Source organism: Eriocheir sinensis, chromosome 18, assembly GCF_024679095.1.
Source record: "Eriocheir sinensis breed Jianghai 21 chromosome 18, ASM2467909v1, whole genome shotgun sequence".
NCBI classification, from domain to species: Eukaryota; Metazoa; Arthropoda; class Malacostraca; order Decapoda; family Varunidae; genus Eriocheir; species Eriocheir sinensis.
Window position 1 is genome coordinate 18511484 of NC_066526.1, and position 17245 is coordinate 18528728.

Here is a 17245-nt window from a genome sequence, read left to right on the forward strand (position 1 = left end):
ATAACATGTGTACTGTGCGTTGAAATACTTGTAGTTGTAATACCTCCCAACATCTGTTCCTGAGCGCCATGATGGTATGAATATTCTACATGATATTTACGTGAACGAGCTTGGCATTCACTGTTAATTAGCCTGCCTCGATAATTATGACGCACTTTTAATTAAACTTGGCCGTAATCTCACCTCTGCTATTCGCTGTAATCTAGTGCGGCGTTATGAGCGACCGCCGAGCTACTAAGTGAACGCAATAACCGTAAACTATTCTATTCACGGAAGGACTGAATCGATGGAGGAAGCAACGAAGAGGGCGCCCAAGTCAAACTGTTGTAAATTCACTTCTTTCGCCGTAAGTTGTTGTAATAATACTTCACTAAGAAGGTTTCGGTGATCAATACATTCTTTCTTGCGAGGTCAGTGGTTGTTCAGGTCCTCAATACAATAAAGACATGAAGTTTTAAGTTTCTTCCTGCTTTTAAATCATATGAACTATTACTTTTCCAGAGCCACTCAGTTTTATATTATTGCCTTCATATATCAGGAGGAAGATTTTTATGCGCAATGCTTCTTTGTGTGTGAGTTTGGTGGTTATTCGCTTCCCCCTTCCTCTCAGAACGAATATAATCTTAATTCTTCCATGTTCCAAGTTACAAGTATTCGGACCTTCCTGGAGTATAATATAATATCATATCCTTCAGACATCACTAGTCACACTTTTCATTCAGCAAGGTCAGCTACTCGCCCCTCCCTTCTCCTTAAAAACAAATATAATGTCCTTAATTTTTCCATGTTCCAAGTTCCAAGTATTCGGACCTTCCTGGAGACAGTATGTATAATATCGTACCCTTCAGACATCAGGACTTCTCACAATCAAACACACTTTTCATTCAGCAAGGTCAGCCACTCGCCCCTCGCTTCTCCTTAAAAACAAATATAAAGTCCTAGTTCTTACATGTTAACGATACAAGGATTCGAATTGTCCTTGAGTGGTGTATAATATCATTGCCTACAGACAGGAGGAGCAACCTTTAACCATCAAACACGCACTTTCGATTCAGCAAGGTTACCCTCCATTTCTTTCCCTTTAAACCAAATATGAGGTCCTAGTTTTTACATGTCCAAACTTACAACTATTTTAACCTTCATGGAGACCTTCTGTATAATATCACTGTCTAAAAAAACTCAGTACCAGCTTCCCGCCATCAAACATGTACTTTCCATTCAGCAAGGTGTGCAATTTGTGCCTCCTCTGACCTTCCCCGCCGCACACCTGTCACTCTCGGGGTGTCATGTTACCTGCGGCCCGACTCTCCCTCCTCGGCACACACACACACACACGCACACACACACACATACCCACGCAGGGCCACGCCGCTTCATCGTCCATCCTCGCCTCGTTCCAGAGCACTGCAGATCCTTGAATTTCAACTAAATGGGTTTGAACTCCACAGGGTCGCCGAAGATTAAGCTGCGAGTCTGTCCGTCCCATCCCAGTGCAGCACACGCGTAAAAAGTGAGGCTCAGGACGAATTATGAAGCCAGAATCATGTGTTTCATTAAGTATTCCAGACACAAATCCATTAGCAGCGTGGAAGTTGTGTGGACTGAGCTTCTAACTCCTTCCCAGACTCCTGCACCATCTCTCTCTCTCTCTCTCTCTCTCTCTCTCTCTCTCTCTCTCTCTCTCTCTCTCGCTGTGTGTGTGTGTGTGTGTGTGTGTGTGTGTGAGAGAGAGTGTGTGAGAGAGAGAGAGAGAGAGAGAGAGAGAGAGAGAGAGAGAGAGAGAGAGAGAGAGAGAGAGAGAGAGAGAGAGAGAGAGAGAGAGAGAGAGAGAGAGAGAGAGAGAGAGAGAGAGAGAGAGAGATAATAGGCTTTCGTAACTAAGCGACGAATACACTCTAATACACACACACACACACACACACACACACATACGCACCCTACATCCATCCACCCCCCCCCCCACACACACAGGTAAGGTAAGACCGGAGATCCACTAATTAAGGAAAGGTGTAAGACCAGGGAGAAGATGATTAAGACAGACGCAGCTAATGAAAACAAATGGCTAATGAAGGTGGAAAAGAAAAGGGAAAGGGAAAAAAGTGAAAAGTGAAAGGAGATAAAAGTGAAAGGGAGGAGGGAAGGGATTACTCTAAGGGGAAACTTTATGGGGGAAAAAGAAAGAGGAAAAAAGGAGGAGGGGAAAAGGAAAGAAGAGGAGGGTGGCCGATTACATGAGGGCATAGGTTTAAGGGGAAAGTTTAGGGGGGAAGAAAGTAAGGAAAAAAAGAGGGGTAGAGGATGTTGAGGTAGATGAGGGGTAGTGACGGAGATGTATGAACGGAAACAAGAGGAAAATAAAAAAAAAACGAAGAGGGGGAAGAGGAAGGGAAAGCAGGCAGCGGGAAGAAAGTAAATGAAAATAGGAGTGGAAAAGGACAGAAAAGGAAGATGGAGGATGCTGAGGCTGATGAGGGAATAAAGAAGATGGTAGGAGGGAAATAAGGGGGAAAAAAGAAGGGAGGAGGAAGGGCAAGAAAAGAGGGGAAGGAAGACTGTGGGGAGTTGTGTGGGGACTGCAATGGGACTATGGGAGGGTGTGTAAGTGAGGGGGGTGACAGCTGGGGGGTATCTGTGGGGGGTAAGGGGTGCAGGAGGCGTGAGTGAGCCCGTATCCATCACCGGCGCCTCCCTGGAGAAATTATCGCTCGGGAGATTTTACAGACGCCATCTTAGGTACCATTTCCGACTCTCTCTCTCTCTCTCTCTCTCTCTCTCTCTCTCTCTCTCTCTCTCTGTCTCTCTGTCTGTCTGTCTGTCTGTCTGTCTGTCTGTCTCTCTCTCTCGTCAGCCGCAAAATATCACCTAAGTCAGTCTTCATTCAGTGTTTCAAAGGGTTGTCTTGCGTGCTATATTGATACAAACTAAATAATAATGTTTCTATTCAATTAAAGTAAAAGTCTCACCTCCAACTCGCCCTTCAATACGACTTAGTGACGCGGACGATGTTGATGTTGACAGGCGAATGGAGTCAAGTAATTTTTAATCCTTTAGTTGATAGGAAAATGGAATCGTCAATATGATGTTCGTGTAGGTCGGTATCTCACACGCTTCCGCCTCTCCCATCAAATATTTCCAGTCTTCTTTTAGGTTAAGAGTACAGAAGAAGAGTCAAACTACCATCGGGGTCATACAACTACCCATGGAAAGACCCACAACTCCTACAAAAACCTAAAAGAGATCAGTCGGGTTCTAATGAGTGTTTTCTTAGGTTCAGGGTACTGAGGAGGGGTCATACTATCACCAGGGTCTTAAAACTACCATTGAAAGACCCACAACTCCTACGAAAACCTAAAAGAGATCAGTCGGGTTCTACGAAAACCTAAAAGAGATCAGTCGGGTTCTACGAAAACCTAAAAGAGATCAGTCGGGTTCTACGAAAACCTAAAAGAGATCAGTCGGGTTCTACGAAAACCTAAAAGAGATCAGTCGGGTTCTACGAAAACCTAAAAGAGATCAGTCGGGTTCCAATGAGTGTTTAGGTTCAGGGCACAGACGAAGCATCAAACTACCACCAGGGTCTTAAAACTACCCATTGAAAGGCCCACAACTCCTACGAAAACCTTGTCAAATGGTGATTGGGTTTCAAGGTGTTTAAGAATATTGTCCTGCGAGTTCGGGGCCCGGCAGGTCTTCTTCGCCCCTCATGAGAGCGGCGTGCAGGGATCCAGGGCAGGGGGCAGGGAGGTCCGCGTGGGGATCTGCATGCGGAGTCATTATTATAAAGATAGTCATTTTCGATAACATCAGGCCGGGCAAAATAACCTGCCTTACTCTAGGAACACTATTGCTCATCAGGCCGCCATTTTAAGTGGGACTGGGACTGGCAAATAGCGGGTTAGCGCGGGAGTGGACCGGACTACACGGGGTCAATTGACGGGAAATTATTTAGCTACATGCTGGGAAAATTGGCAGGGGGATCCGACCCTCCTCACACCTGCTCCTCCGTCTGGCAGCGGCGCGGGGTGATGCCGAGCGCCCAGCCATCAACGTTGCCAGATTGTCGTACTCCGCCTCTTTATGTTTCTGATTTCCGACCCAAAAACTGCTTTCATCACCCAAATAACTGCCTTCATATATGGTTATCGTTTAAATGGTTAATTATTGGTGCTTCTTGGCAACAGCTATGGGCCAGATATCGTTAAATACGCGGCTCTGAGTACGATAGTCTGGCAACGGTGCCGGCCATCACCCCGTCCCCGGCGCTGGTGTTCTCCTCTCGTTTTGTTACACTTTATCAGCCTCTCCCTCTGCCTCCCTCCGCCACTGCTTCCACACCTACGTACACACACACGCCTGCTACATCTTTTGGCCTTGAAGCTGGACTGCCACGGCCGCTGGTACGCGCGAATCACGTGCCAACTGTTGCCAGGTGTTACGTCGCCCCCCACCGCACCCCACACACTCACACACACACACACACACACACATCTGCTTTACCACCCCCATACATATTCAGACCTTAAGAGCATCAAGGGTGTCGCTACTGGACTGAATACACTACACGTTCATTTCGAATACACCACCTTCAATTAAACGCCCAGCTCTCCTTTTAATCCACTAACTGCACCATCCCGCCCGCTACACCCGCCACCCAGGGCCCTCAAAGCACCCACAGCACCTCCACACTCTAGCGGTCATGTGCGTGGGAAATAATTAACGCCGCGAACATTTTCCTCGACGCCTGGGCAGCAAAATTACTCCCTTCGGTGTTGGGTTTCAATCCTGTGAGGGTGAAACGCGACTTTTACCACGCACGCCACGCCGGGAATAATGTCTGTGATCCTTCCCTTACGCCGACACCTCCCTAGGGCCGTGTGATTACCTGAGCGGCGGGACAGGGACACCGCACACCTAGGCGCCTTGAACGACAGGTTAGAAAGGTGACGTGCATGCTCTCAAGGCCGTGGAGGAGGAGGAGGAAGACGAGGAGGAGGAAAAGGAGGTGATGGAAGCAGTTGTTCTATTATAGTTTCCTGTGTTACGTTCGTGTGTTGCGTGAGGGAAGGACAAAGTGTTACAGGGTTCTTCTTGTGCTGAGGAAGAGGAGGAGGAGGAGGAGGAGGAAGACGAGGAGGAGGAGGAGGAGTAATAGAGGCAGTTGTGTGATAGTTTCCTGTGTAGCGTTCCTTGTGTTGCGTGTGAGGGAAGGATGAACACGTGCTACAGAGTTCTTCTTGTGTTGAGGAAGAGGACGAGAAGAAGAAGGAAGACCAGGAGGAGGAGACTGAAGTAATAAGAGGCACTTGTGTTGTACTTTCATGTGTCGCATTCTTGTTATGTGTGAGAAAGTGAAGAACACAGTATCACACGGCTCTTTTACTGCGGTGTTGAAGAAGTCCCCCCCCCCTCCCCCCCTCCACACACACACACACACACACACACTATCTGCACCGACAGACCCCTCTTTCTACCCCGCCGACCCTTTTGACGGGCGCCACGGACGGGTCTTCGATGACTTCGGATTACAGGTCGCCGTAAATAGTGCTTGCCTCATCCCAATGCATATCTCTTGCGGCACTTGCAGGCGGATTTAGTCTGGTCAAAATATTTTCATGCAAGGATTTCGCTTCTGGCAGACCGCGGAGGGTGAAGGAAGGAAGGGTGACGGCAGTGCAGGGAGAGCGTGGGTAGGAAGGGAGGGAAAAGGGAGCGTAGGTAGATAAGGGAAGGCAAGGGAAGGGAAGGGGATCAAATAGGTGATAGGGGATTTGGGAACAGATGAGGGGAGGGAGGAAGGGAGTTGAGATAAGGGAGGAAAGGGGGAGGATTGGAGAGAGAGAGAGAGAGAGAGAGAGAGAGAGAGAGAGAGAGAGAGAGAGAGAGAGAGAGAGAAAATGAAAAAAAAGAGCAAGGATAGTAATCGTGCAATTTGTTTATCTCTGAGGAATCTTATCTGACGCCTTCAATCTGTGGCTCTTTTTTACCGCCTTTTTTTTTTTTTACTGCCTGGGATAATTTGCTTTGTGAGGGAGATGTCAGAGTGATGCGGCTTTTTTTTTTTTTTTTTTTTTTTGCTTTCTCCCTTCAATTCTCGCGCGAAAATGACGGAGGGGCTGCAGGAGTTTTTGTCGGGGAACATTTTTTTTTCCCTCTTTTTTTCTTCGTCCTCAACGCGAATTTAGAGCTTCTGTAATTTCCTGGACGATCTACGCGTGGTTGTATATTCATAAAATCAAGTCTACTTTATTTTTTTGAGATGCGTGTTACTTTTTATTCATAAGAGAAAAAATGAATCAAAATAACTTGCCTCAAAAACAGTATTAAATAAACTCTTAAGTGAAATAAATCGAAGTCCAGACGCCTACAAATTGATAGCAGTAGTAGTAGTAGTAGTAGTAGTAGTAGTAGTAGTAGTAGTAGTAGTAATAGTAGTAGTAGTAGTGGGAGAGAGGACTATCAAAACACCTCTCCATCCGAAATTGAGTCTCTTTTGACAACTCCTCTATTTCTTTTATTGAAGCAGTGCAATGTTATCTATTTTTGCCCTTGAGCTGCTTCGTTTACTGTAAAAAAAAAAATGGTAGTAGTAGTAGTAGTAGTAGTAGTGGCGCAGTAGCATGAAACCTCCACACAGACACACACACTCCTCAACTCTATCCTCGAACTCAGAGCACTCGGAGGCCCACGAACGCATCTGCAACTCACTCCCAGGATCCTAAACTTGAGCCAACTTTCCCTAGCACCTGCGCCCGCCGCTTAGCAACCCGGAGATAAACGAAGCCTTGAGTACTGTCCTGCCTCCCTCTTCGCCCCTGCTCCTTCTCCCTCTCCGCTTTCCTCTATCCACTATACGCCTCCCTCGTTTGCTCTTCCTCCTCCTCCTTCTCTTCCCTCGTATTGATCGTAAGGGCGACGCACCGTTTTGACAATTCATCCCCCGCCAAAGTATCTCTCGCTGGCCCCTTTGATGATCGGGATATGAAGGGAAGGGAAAAAATGTATGCGCAGGGCGGGGTGCTGGTGATGGCGAAGTGCCGCGGGAAAAGGGAGAAGAGACTGATGGATGGGAAACTGGATCGGTGCAGGGAGACGCCGGTGTGGAAGTGAAGGGAAGACGAAGGGACGGGCTGGCATAGAAAGACGAAGGTTGAAGTCTAGGAAATTGTATGAGAGAGATGCATGAGACCGGGGGGGGGCATAAAAGATGAAAGAAATACCCAGAAAATCAATTAAAGAAGAATGAAAGGTGAAAGTATGATGAAGGGACAAGCAGAGAAAGGAACGAAGGTGGAAGTTGAGTAAAGGTTTTAGAAAGAGGTGCGTGAGACCCAATACGCAAAAAGGACAGAAATACGCAGAAAGTCAATCAAAACAGGATGAAAGGGTGTTGAAGGGATGACGAAGAAACAGGAAGCCAGAGAGGGGAACGAGGTGACAAAGTAAAAGAAAATGTATAAGAAATGCTTGAGACCTGATACACACACAAAAGATGGAGAGAAATACCCAGAAAATCAATTAAAAAGGATGAAAGGCTTAAAGGAGGTGAGAGCCTTACGGGAATGAATGACACTTGTGAGTCATTAATTACTTCGCGCAGATGTCTCGAAACAGTTCCGAGGCGCCTCTTTACCGCCACCTGACGGCCAAATGAGAGAGAACAATAAGTCTCGGGCGGGTTTTCTACTTTAATGAGAAAACTTTTTGACCGGGAAGTATCGAGGCAATTCTCTCACACACTCCCCAACTCGTCTCCAGTTCACTGGTTCGGACTCGCTGCTTCGCTACGCTTGTTTCATTCCGGTTCGACTGTCGAGGAAGACGAAGTTTGTTGCGTTTGTTGCACATGAATTTTAGTTCACAGAAAAGTTGTAAAGGCAATATAACGATGTTTACGGATATATATTTCAAGACAGACGACCTTTTCAAAGACTTCGCTTGGAATAAATTTGATGGAAAAGAGAAAAAGTGAACGCTATTGAAAGGTTCTGCTTAATTAAAGACGAAAATAAATAAAACATAATACCTTTTTTTTCATATTGTTGTGTTGCATCTCGAGATTAAAAAAAACAACAACAACAAATTCACATCACTATAACTTGTCTTTCTTTCCTTCGTATGCTACACTGTTTATTTTTTTCCTTTTTCCACGTTCTCTTACTTTCTTTCGTTTCTTCCTTCTTTCCTTCATAAGTTCTATTGCCTTTCTCTTCCTTCTTCTATCCTTCATGTGCTCTATTGCTTTTCTTCCTCTGTTTTCTTCCTTTCTTTGTCTTCTCAAGTGAGCCTCAAAATTTATCTTCCTCCCCATTTCTAGCCTTTAAAGTTACGTGTTTTCTGGAGGTTTGGGTGACTTTCAAATTTACATATTTCTTTACTTCTCGTTTGTACAGTTTAGGGCCTTTCCATCCGCCTCTCTTGCCCTTGTTCGGCCAGTCCAGTCGAGGCGTGGGATAAGCCTTTGCAGCGGCTCCCTCTATGTCGTTCTTGTTACTTTAATTCTTCTTTTTCTGCTCTATTGATTTTTCTTGACTTTTTCCCGGTTTTCGTGTCTGTTCGTGTCTTTGTTATGTCTCCCACTATTTCTCCTTGATACTTTAATTCTTCGTTGCTATTCAAATAATTTTCTTTTGCTTTTTCCTAGTGTTCGTGTTCCCTCGTAGAATTCCCTAAGCTCGTATTCTCAACAGCTTTCGGCTCTCAGCAACAAATATTACCAAAGGCCACAAATGAGAAGAGTCAGGTTCTCACGAGTTTTTTTTTAACGTTCATGGAGCAGAAGCCTTATCATACTATCACTAGGCTCAAAAACTATCTATGGAAGTATCCGCAATCTCTACGAAAGCCTTACCAAATGTAGGTGTGTGTGTGTGTGTGTGTGTGTGTGTGTGTGTGTGTGTGTGTGTGTGTGTGTACGGGTCATATTCATAAACATTTCGGTGCCCAGGCATATATATTTGATAAGGCTTTCATTGGATTTTTTTGGCATATTCAAATGTACCTTTATGATCCTGTGGGTAGTTTGACCATTCTTCTGTACCGTGGATCTGGAAAAACCCTTATTAGAACCCGATTTATGATCCTGAGGGTAGTTCGACCATTCTTCTGTACCGCGGATCTAGGAAAACCCTTGTTAGAACCCGATTTATCTCCTTTACGGACTTTGGAAATGGTTGATGTGAGAGGCAAAAGCGTCTGAGCCTACCGACCCAGACCCAGAAATGTTTGAGAATATGGTCTCTGGTTTTGATGAGGCCTCGAGACCGTTACTGCCCTCCACACAGCCTCCTACCTCTTAGAGCCACAAAGACACAGTGTAATTGTCAATCTGGAGGTGATTGTAGACCCCCCGGGGAACGTATTTTAGGAGTAGCGGGAGGTAACGTACAACTACTACCCCGTAACGGAAACTTAGGATTATAAGCCCAAGGGAAAATGTAAAAAAAGGGGTGATTGAATTAACCTGAAAATCTTAATACTGAAATAGTTATCCTACACTACTATTACTACTACTACTACTATGATGATGATGGAATAGAAAAAGGACGAGGAAAAAAAGAAAAAAAGTGAAGAGATCAGCAAATATGGAGGAAAAGTGAACGAGTGGGGGAAAAGTACAAGATTCTGCGAAGTACTGAGAGGAGGCTGGGACGTGTGAGGAAGTTTGTAAGTAATAAGTTGAAGGAAAGTTTACGGGAGAGAAAAGGAGGAATGGACAGGGAGGAAGAAGAGAGAGAGAGAGAGAAAGAGAGAGAGAGAGAGAGAGAGAGAGAGAGAGAGAGAGAGAGAGAGAGAGAGAGAGAGAGAGAGAGAGAGAGAGAGAGAGAGAGAGAGAGAGAGAGAGAGAGAGAGAGAGAGAGAGAGAGAGAGAGAGAGAGAGAGAGAGAGAGAGAGAGAGAGAGAGAGAGAGAGAGAAGAGGAGAAATAAAAGAAAAGGGATAATTAGTAGGAAGCTTAAGATAGAGTTAATATGATAGAGAGAAAAGGATAAATGGAAAGGAAGGAGAGAGTGCAAATGGGAGGAAAGAGAATAGAATAATAAAAAGGGAGAGAGTATTAAGCTTAGAGAGAAGAGTGAATAAGAGAGACAAAGAGAGAGTGAGAGAGAGAGAGAAAGAGACAAAGGAGACAAGAGGGGAGATAGCAGAGTATAAAGGATGCCAGGAGAGAGAGAGAGGGAGGGAGAGAGATAGAGAGAGGGAGAGAGAGACCCAAAATGAGGAGGATTAACATAAGGGGATGAAAGAGAATGAGAGAAAGAGAGAGAGAGAAGGGACGCGTAAGGAAGATAAAGGACAAAGAAAAAAAGAACGGGCGGATCAGAGAGAGAGAGAGAGAGAGAGAGAGAGAGAGAGAGAGAGAGAGAGAGGGGGGATGACAGTAGCTACAGTGGTGGTGGTGGTGGTGGTGGTGGTGGTGGTGGTGGAACGTCACTTTGATCCGCCAATAATCATCCTTTGGCTTCCGGGGATCGCTACGTAATTAAATAACCCAGCGTCCATCACTCATTTTAGGGGGGACGCCTGTAAACGCCAACCCAGACCCGCCCTCGCTACATCCCCGCTCCATCCTGGCCCAACCAACCCCCAAAATTCCCCTCCTCTCCTATCCCCCCTCCCCAAAAAGTCCCCTCCTGTTCCATCCTCCACCCCGGAAAAGCCCCCCTATTGTCCTATCTCCAGTCCCCCAAACTTCTAAAGCCCTCTCCTGTCCTAATACAGTCCTATCCCCTGAACCGCCCTTACCAGAGACCCATCTAGCTCCCACCAACCTCAAACCCCTCTCCTATTTTACCCCAGGACCGCCCAATCCACAGCCCCAGTCCAACCTCCACGAAACCCCAAAGCCCCTATCTCCTATCTCTCATCCCAAACAGTCTCCATTCTTTCCCCAACCCCGACCCATGGAAACTCTCAGTCTCCCCTTCTCAACCCACCGGAACCCATACCCCTGATTCACTCCCTTCCTTATCCCATACCTCGAAAAAGCCTCCATTTTTCCACCCCAACCCATATAGATAGAGATAGATAGATAGATAGATAGAGAGAGAGAGAGAGAGAGAGAGAGAGAGAGAGAGAGAGAGAGAGAGAGAGAGAGAGAGAGAGAGAGAGAGAGAAAGGAAAGAGACAGATTAAGTAAGTTTCCGGCATTATCATTTGACATCAAGTTTGGGGCTCCGAAGATTTTTCCAGGACGTGACAGGCCGCGGCGAGACGACTTAATGCCAACACTCTTCGCGGGACAATTTAGGGAAGTGGTGGCGGCGGAGTGGCGGTGGCGGCGGCGGGGACGATAGCGGCAGGGGCGACTCCTCTTCCCTCACTCCACATTTTACTCAAGACTTTTTCCCCAGATTTCCAGACCGGATTCCTGCACGTGTTTTTTTCTTCCCATCGGGCGGCAGCGGGAAGAGAAGCTGGGTGCATGGAGACGCTGCGGCCGCTTCCAATCCTCCAATCCATGAATTAGGACTAGTAAGTGAGAGAGGCACGGGGGTTGACGGTTCGAATCCTATCCTACATGCATAACAAACACAAGGAAGGAGGATCGCGCGGGAGACTCGATCCTATTCCTGCGACGCTCCTCGGCTGAGTTTCCTTCCCCGGCGACAGTTATTTGAGTTGAGGCAAAGCCGCTCCTTCGCGTTAAAGTAATGAAAAGCTAACATATTGAACAGAGAGGGCGGAAGGGGAGGGTCGAGAGGGGCGGGGATGGAAGGAGGGACTGGTGTGGATTCAGGATAAGGAGAAGGAGGAGGAGGACCAAGAGGAGGAGGAGGAAAGGGTTATCAAGGAGAGAAGTGACATATAATGGAAGAAAAATGAGGAAGTGACGCTGAAAAGACAAGAAATTTCAGCCGTGGGAAAGAGGAAAAATATACGAGACACGCCATTTCTTTCCTAGTCCCCCCCACCGGAGAAAAAGAAAATACTCCCAAAGAAAACGAGAGACGGAAAGTGGGAAAAAATACCAAGAGGGAAAGAAAAAAACACGATTAAAAGTCAAGGGAAAAAAGGGAATGAAAAAGAACGATCCCTATTTGAACCACCCCATCCTTGTTACCCTGCTGTACCTTATTCCTCTCTTTCGCTTTCACTGGAGAAGGAGGAAGAGGAGGAGGATGGGGGCCTGGGGAGGAAGGGTCGGGGGGTTGACAGTGAGGTCGCGGATGGCAGAGGATGAAACGCAGGTGAAACGGCATTAGGGTTTCGAATCAACCAATGAACGCGGCAGTATTTGTATGCATAATTCAGCGTTCGCAATGATCAGGTGGATTTATATGTAGATGAGTTGGCTTCATCTTGGGGAACGAGCAAAAATGAGAGAGTGGGAGAAGCGGCGGGCTCACACACACACACACACGCGTTCTCTCTCTCTCCTCCGCACACATTCCATCATGTAAATTTTCTCCTCCTTTGCACTCCACCCTTTCCCTTCCTTCCTCCAGCTTCTTCTTCCTTGGTCATTCTTCTCCCTCACACGCCCTCATGTTATCTGTCTTGTCTCCCATCTCTCCCAGGCGCCTAATCATTTTCCCTCCGGTCCCTCCTCCTCTCCTTCAAGTCTTCTCCTCCTGCCTCTCATTTTCCCTCACTTGCCCTTCTCTCCTTCTCCTCCTCCGCTCCTTCCAGTCGTCTCTTCCTCCCCGTCATTTTTCTCCAGCCTCCGCGCGAAGGATGAACACCTGGGTGAGTTGTGAGCTAAGTATGAGTAAGGAAAATGAGGTAGGAGGATGAAGTACCGCAATGCCTCGACCAGCGTGTACAGAGGAGGCGTCCAACCACATTAATTTGACGATGCTTAACGATGTGCACGGCGAGGAAATAGTTATAGCGTCCTCCTCCTCCTCTTCGTCGCTGCTGATTAAATTCCAAAATCTAAGAGGCGGAAAACAAAATAACAAGAGGGTAGGGAGTAAACTAACGAGCCGGTGTTTATAATTACTCCGAGTTAATTATACCATCAAAATCACACTAATTACGACACTCATTAATTCTCAGTCAAAAGTCAACGGGTTACTAATAAATAGTGCAGCCAATTTAGGTTTCCTCTTCCTCTCGCTCAGGTGTGTGCGGTACGGGAGGCAGGTAAGGCGGGGGAGACAGGTAAGCTATGTAGGCAGGTAGGCAGGTAGGCAAGCAGGTCGGTAGGCAGCTGCTCTCTCACCTCCGCAGCGATCACGATTATTCATTCCCTGCTGATCATAAACTAGAGGCTTGTTTATGTGTTTATGACCCGTCGACGGAATAGAGAAAAAATCCTTTGTGCTTGCAGGAAGGGAAAAAAAGTGCTCTTCATCAACATCCATCAAAGGAAGAGTATGTGTTTTCCAGATAGTCAGGGCAACAGCTAACTATACTACTTCTACTACTACTACTACTACTACTACTGATACCCATACGTTTTTTTTTATGTATGACTTTGCACACTCAAGTTCCTCAATGGTTATCTCTTATTTTGATTTCCAGGCTTCAGAAACTTACTTTTTTTCTCCTCTTATTTTCAGTTTCCTACTTTCATGAATTCCAACTATTAATATTTTCGGATCACTGAAATCTACTAATAACCTTACTCCTCTTCCTACTCGTACTATTACTACTACTACGACTACCCTCACTGCCACTACTACAACATCTCAATGGTTATCTCTTATTTTAATTTCCAGGCTTCAGAAACTTACTTTTTTTTTCTCTATTTACAGTTTCCTACTTTCAAGAACTCGAACTATTAATATTTTCTGATCACTGAAATCTACTAATAACCTTACTCCTCTTCCTACTCGTACTATTACTACTACTACGACTACCCTCACTGCCACTACAACAACAACCTTACAGATCACCAGTTATCCAAAAGAACATACACGTACAGAACACGCATCCGCATAGCAACAACAGCAACAGCAACAACAATAAAAAGATAACAGCTAAAAGTCCCATCAATAAAACACGGCACCAAATTCCAAGGATCAAAATTAATAAACATAAAAAAATCGCTAACAACTCCATTTCCGATACTCCGTCCAGCGACTCATAAAAGAGCGTAAGCGGCTCAATATTTCCTTCTTCCCGGGCGGTGACTGGAGAGAGCGCGCCACGTCCAGTTCCGAGCGGCAAGATTTCAACAAATGACCAATTAAAAGGAGAGTGACAACCAATTAGTGGAGGTAGTGGAGGCATATAAAGGTAGTAAGCCTCTCTCTCTCTCTCTCTCTCTCTCTCTCTCTCTCTCTCTCTCTCTCTCTCTCTCTTCTTCTACTCTCCCATATTAAGCTGTCCATTCCATACGCCATCTTTCCTTTCTTCTTTCCCCTCTTATTATCTCTTCCAGCTGTGCATAACATCCTCTCTCTCTCTCTTTCTCTCTCTCTCTGCGTTGCTTCATTTTCTAGTCATTTCGTTTGGCTTCGGTTTCACTCGCGTTCCGAAACAGTGAAGCTTCGAGGCGAGATTAATGGAACACAACGCTCCTGTTCCGCCCATTTGCCCGGGTCTCAGAGGAGGAAGAGGAGGAGGAACAGGAGGAGCAGTAGTAGCAGTAATAATAATAGAAAGAGTGGTAGAAGTAGCAGTAAAAGTAAAAGAAGAAGAGGAAGAAGACGATGAAGAAAAAGAAGAAATAGAAAAAAAGAAAGAGGAAAAGAATAAAAAAATAAAAATAAAAATAAGAAGGAAAAGAAGATGACGAATGACGACAAACGCAACAATAACAAAAAAGGAAGGAAAAGAGGAAAGGCAAAAAATAAAAAAACAAAAATTGGAAAAGAAGTCCAGTCTACTCAATACACACACACCAAACTTTGGTTAAAAAAAAAGAAAGTCTAAAACAAATCAACTCTTCCGTCTTCGTTTCTGCATAAATTTCAACTTCCAAATAAAAAGAAAAAAAATAATAATTCTTCAACTCTCCTGCCTCCTCAAAAAAAAAAAAAAAAAAAAAAAAAAAAAAAAAAATCATCCCATTATCTCTCAGCCATTATTCACTTCTCAAACTTTACTTTTCCCTTCAGAACGCCGTAAATCATTCCTTCTCTCTCCAATCCTATTTTACTTTTTTTTTTCTTCTCAAGGCAAAAGCAAGTTTCTCCTTTTCATTTTCATTTTTGCAACTCTACAGTCCTTTTTTCCAATCCCATTTTCCTTTTTTTTTTTTTTCAAGTCAGAGGTATTTTTTTTCTTTGCTTTTCTTTTTTCTTTTTTTTTCTTCCTTTTCATTTTGGCAACTGTACATTTTTTCCTCCCTCCAATCCCATTCCCCTTTTTTTTCTTTTCCTTTTCTTTTCCTCTCTTTCCCTTCTCTTTCTCGTTGGCAACAGTCCATTCCTTCTCTCCAATCCTTTTCTTTTTCTCTTCTTTTGTATTCCTTTTCTTTTCCTTTTAACAACTGTACATTCTCAAAACTTCCCATTATTTCATTCTCCAATCTCTTATCTCCCTTATTTTCTCTCCCTCTCTCATTTTGACTAGGGAGAGGGACTGTTAGAGGGGTAGAGTTCGGGAGGGGGCGGCGGAGGGGAGATTCGCCCCCTTGATAAACACGACAAGTCCCCCCGAGCAGCGAAAGAGTGCTGGGGGACGGAGGGGAAATTATTTACGAGGAGCGGGAGTGTAATGCCGAACCGTAAACCGCTGTGGATCCAACGATATATCAGGCGAGTAATGGAAAATGGAAGAAAGGAGGAGGAGGAGGAGGAGGAGGAGGGCGAAATAATGCTAAAATATATAAATTCGTGTGCAATATTGATTTTTTTTTACAGCTAAAGAAACAGCTCAAGGGCAACAAAAAAAAGGTATATAAAAAAAAGCCCGCTAATCGCTGACGACATTTCTTTTTAGCATGAAAATGAACGCGTTTTTTGTCACATCAAGAATATTCCAACCATAACAAATAGAATAAATAAACCGGAGGAAAAAGACGTTATTAATTGACAGCCACTGAGGTCAACATGAACAAAACTGAGACAACCCAAAATTACACGCATATTAGAAGGCATTCACACCAATACATCAATAGAAACCTAACGTGAAGCATCAAATACCTGGTAGAGAGATTCATACTAAACGGCAAAAAAACAAACAAAAAAAACATTCACACCGAAACAGCCCAAGAAGCGAATCCTCAACGCCACACCACAAACCCATCAAGAAAAAAAAAAAAAAAAAAAAAAAAAAAAAAAAACCCTACATAACAATTCTCCTTCTTGGTAACACACTAAGAAGGAGCAGCGGAAGGCAATGCGGGTACTCACTTATCGTGGAGGACTCTGTGGGAGCGGGGACTCATGCAGTTGACGGACCACTCAGTGTTGCCATGCTCGTTGCAGATGGTGATGCTGAAGCGGCCGTAGTTGGCTCGGATAAGGTTGATCACATGTCCCGGGTCGCAGTCCATGTTGAGCGTCGAGCCCTCACACGCGTACGCCGTCCTGTATCGCGGCCGCTCTGTGGAGAAGGAAAATAAAAAGGGTTAGTGTTGGTCTCAAGCCTGTATTTTTAAACGTCCCGGCGCCTCAGTTCGCCTATTTGAAAAGCCTCTCGTTGACGTTGCTGGGACTGTCATGGGCTGTTTTGTGATCCTAGTAATAGTTTTACACGACTTCTGCATCTTGAAAGGGGAAATCACCCATGAAAACCCGGTTAACTTCTCTGTGGCCTTGGTAATAGTCGCTTAGGGAGTCAGATGCATTTAAGAATATGAACCTCAGGGTGTCGGTGTAGATGTGTGTGTACGGCATCTACCTCACAGGAAAAAAAAAAGAGTACCATCAGCAAGCCTTGGTATTCCTAACGAGGGTATCACTTATTGGATGATTTTCATAATTCTGTAGATATGATAAAAGTAATGGAGGGTTAATCTTGGTTTGTGAGTGTGGATGTGTTTGCTGCATCTACTTAGGGAAAAACGAACCCAAAAAATAGGACAATCATTAAACCTTGGTATGACTAACGAGAGGAGCGCTTATTGAACAACTAGAGAGGTAAACATTTGCTATGAAAGGAGGAAAAATCAGTAGAATTAAGGACCCACTTCAAGGCTCCGTGGGGAAAGAAAGCACAGAAAGAGTACCACCACATATAAATAGGACAATCATTAAACCTTGGAATGACTAACAAGAGGAACGCTTATTGAATAACTAGAGAGGTAAACATTTGCTATGAAAGGAGGAAAAATCAGTATAGTTAAGGACCCACTTGAAGACTCCGTGGGGAAAGAAAGCACAGAAAGAGCACCACCAGAACACCACTGT

At 45.0% G+C, this 17245-nt stretch overlaps 1 protein-coding gene across 9 annotated transcripts in view; it reads right to left on the reverse strand.

Annotated features, from left to right (window-relative positions):
• Positions 1-16460, reverse strand: part of LOC127000410 (adhesion G protein-coupled receptor L2-like) — a 107107-nt gene extending 90647 nt beyond the window's left edge. For 6 of the 9 annotated variants that reach the window (XM_050864111.1, XM_050864116.1, XM_050864112.1 and 3 more), the window contains exon 1: positions 16247-16459. In XM_050864111.1, coding sequence (XP_050720068.1) covers positions 16247-16389 — 143 coding nt within the window. In that variant the 5' untranslated portion in view covers positions 16390-16459. Of the gene's footprint in view, positions 1-16246 lie in introns of all 9 variants that reach the window. The other 3 variants (XM_050864113.1, XM_050864117.1, XM_050864114.1) reach the window with 1 other exon arrangement.
• Positions 16461-17245: the final 785 nt, after the last annotated feature.